This window comes from Branchiostoma belcheri, unplaced genomic scaffold (assembly GCF_001625305.1).
Source record: "Branchiostoma belcheri isolate BF01 breed outbred unplaced genomic scaffold, Haploidv18h27 scaffold120, whole genome shotgun sequence".
NCBI lineage: Eukaryota > Metazoa > Chordata > Leptocardii > Amphioxiformes > Branchiostomatidae > Branchiostoma > Branchiostoma belcheri.
The window spans coordinates 447469-449943 of NW_017802603.1; the positions used below are offsets into that span (position 1 = coordinate 447469).

At 39.4% G+C, this 2475-nt stretch overlaps 1 protein-coding gene across 1 annotated transcript; it reads left to right on the forward strand.

Moving 5' to 3' along the window:
- Positions 1-1036: 1036 nt before the first annotated feature.
- On the forward strand, positions 1037-2475 carry LOC109462952 (V-type proton ATPase subunit e 1-like). The gene is made up of 4 exons (XM_019759583.1): positions 1037-1153; positions 1370-1417; positions 1956-2055; positions 2359-2475. The coding sequence occupies exons 1-3, from the start codon at positions 1056-1058 to the stop codon at positions 2053-2055; spliced, it is 246 nt and encodes an 81-aa protein (XP_019615142.1). The 5' UTR covers positions 1037-1055; the 3' UTR covers positions 2359-2475.

Genomic DNA, 2475 nt, shown 5'->3' on the forward strand with positions numbered 1-2475 from the left:
GTGCTGATTGGCCATCCTCAGTGCTTTTTGTCTTGTGATTTGCTAAACTCTTTCATGGCCTCAACCATGGCAATCTTGAGACACTTGATCAGCCTCAAACACTCAAGTGTGAACTTGTATCTGATATCGTCTGATTGAACTGAGAGTTCAAGTTCTTGTACGAGACCGAGAAGAGATTCATATTTGCTGTCCTTCTTCAAAGCTGTGTGAAGCTGCTCGATGTTGGATGACAAGGTGGCGTCAAACCTGGTAGCTTGGTCCTGGGCTTCATTTATACCTACATGTATGTAAGATGGAGTTAATATCAGTGTGTGTCATGAAAACTTGAAAATTTTGCAATTTTATGGCAATGTCCCCATGATGTTTGTCATGAGAGCAGTTCAACCATAATTATTTATCTCAGCATGTGCTTATTGTGCATATGCTTATTGTGCATATGCTTATTCCATCTTTAGTCCTATGTCATGCAATATTCATGTAGTTCACTTCACATAAGCTGTAAGGACTTATTTGTTGTGCTTTTTTTCATAAATTGCAACACTACAAGGCGCTACTAGCTACTCCTTGCAAAGTTGTTGAAAAAATGCCCCCCTCCCACATCTCCACGAAGTGATGACGATGATAGTGACTTTAAGCTTTAAACATTCTGGGGGAACGACACTGCCTCTTAGCCTTTCGTTAATTTTGTACATTTGTGACACGTACCTGTTGATCCTTGGTCCGGAGAAACAAGAATTTTCATACTTTCCATCACACAACTGACGGACGGAATTTTTTTCACGGGCGCCGCCATTGTGGTCGGCAGTGCGACTGTAACGTAGCGCCTTCGTACACTTCCACAGATTCGAATAAAAATGCACTGGTATGACCGTATAACTCAACAAATTGTACCAGTTAGTTTTGTGCCCTATCTCTAAAACTTGATTTAATTTTTTAAGCAAGTATAGAGTTTAGTTAGCACCCGTTTAGATGTTAAAGAATTATCATCTATAGTGTTGACCAATAAAGTGCTATGTTCTGCCCTAATGTCATATGACACTACGTCACATTTCAAGATGGTGGGGGTAGCTATACCGCTGGTTGTGGTGACACTTTTCTGGCTGATCATCGGCGCTGGAGTGCCGTGGGCCATTCCAAAAGGACCGAACAGAGGGTAAGGAAAGTCATGATTGTGGAGAAATGATCATTGCAGTGAGAACTGTTGCTAGAACTGGTAAATTCAGTGCACAAAAATTATATGCGGGAATATGACCCCTTTTCACGCCCTCCCACTCCCATGACTCCCTGTCTCCACCATGTATAATTCCCAGTAACACAGTTACACGTACCACATTATTTGTGATAACTGTTTTATGTTCTTTTCTTTCAGAGTCATCCAGACAATGATAGTGACAACTGCAGTATGTTGTTATGTGTTGTAAGTATGAAACACATAATTTTTGTCTTTGCTGGTGCCTTGATTTGCATATAACATCCGTGTCCATGATATCACCAGGGTCCATAATATCACCACCTTGAGAAAAAAGTGTGCTTAAAGATATTTTTTACTGCAACATACCCTAGGTATGCATCAAAAGTATGTTGCAGTAAAAATATCTTAAAGCACACTATTTCTCAAGGTGGCGATACTATGGACCTTGATGATATTATGGACACGGATGTTACAGCCCTACATCCAATTGGCACAGATTAAAAACCTAGCAAATTAATGAAACCTCCTCGCAAGCTACATGTAATACTAAATCACTGCTTTATGTGGAGAATATGGGATACTTCTATGAATCTATGTATTGCTAACATTGGGGCAGGTATGAAAAAAAATAAACATCCCAAAATTCTGAATGTTTATATCATTGTCAAAAGGATTTCAGTTAATGATTTTGGCTAATGTAGTACAACTTACTACAAGACCTGTGTTGATGCACGTTTGTAAGTTATGTTGATTTTGCCTCCAGTTGGTTGGTAGCAACTCTAGCCCAGCTGAATCCCCTGATTGGACCCCAGCTGAAGAATACAGTCATCCAGTACATCAAGTGGCAGGAGACAGAAGGATAGGTAAACTTTATCATCTCTTATATATGAATATGAATTACAGAAAAAGGTCAGACATGTGCTGTGCATTAGGACATTACAGCTGCAGCAAAATAGTTAATCCAGCTTTTAGAGCTGTATTAACTTAAGTTTAGACAATATCTTACTAATACTAGTAACAGTTTAATCATACATGGTATTTACAGACTTTCCCCCCAAGTTTGATTGGATACCAGGCATACTCTTATGTTTATTTGTGTGAACATCCATTAAGAACTTTACATGGTTCTTACTGTGTTTTGATTCCACGTGTGCTTGATTTTGCAGGTATGGACATCAGTGGAGGTCATGTGCAACAGAGGGCAGCATAACTTTCAGATGGGAAGATTCTGCAAATATTAACACTATCTTAGACTTACCAGAAGAAAGCTGCTTGAGACTCCA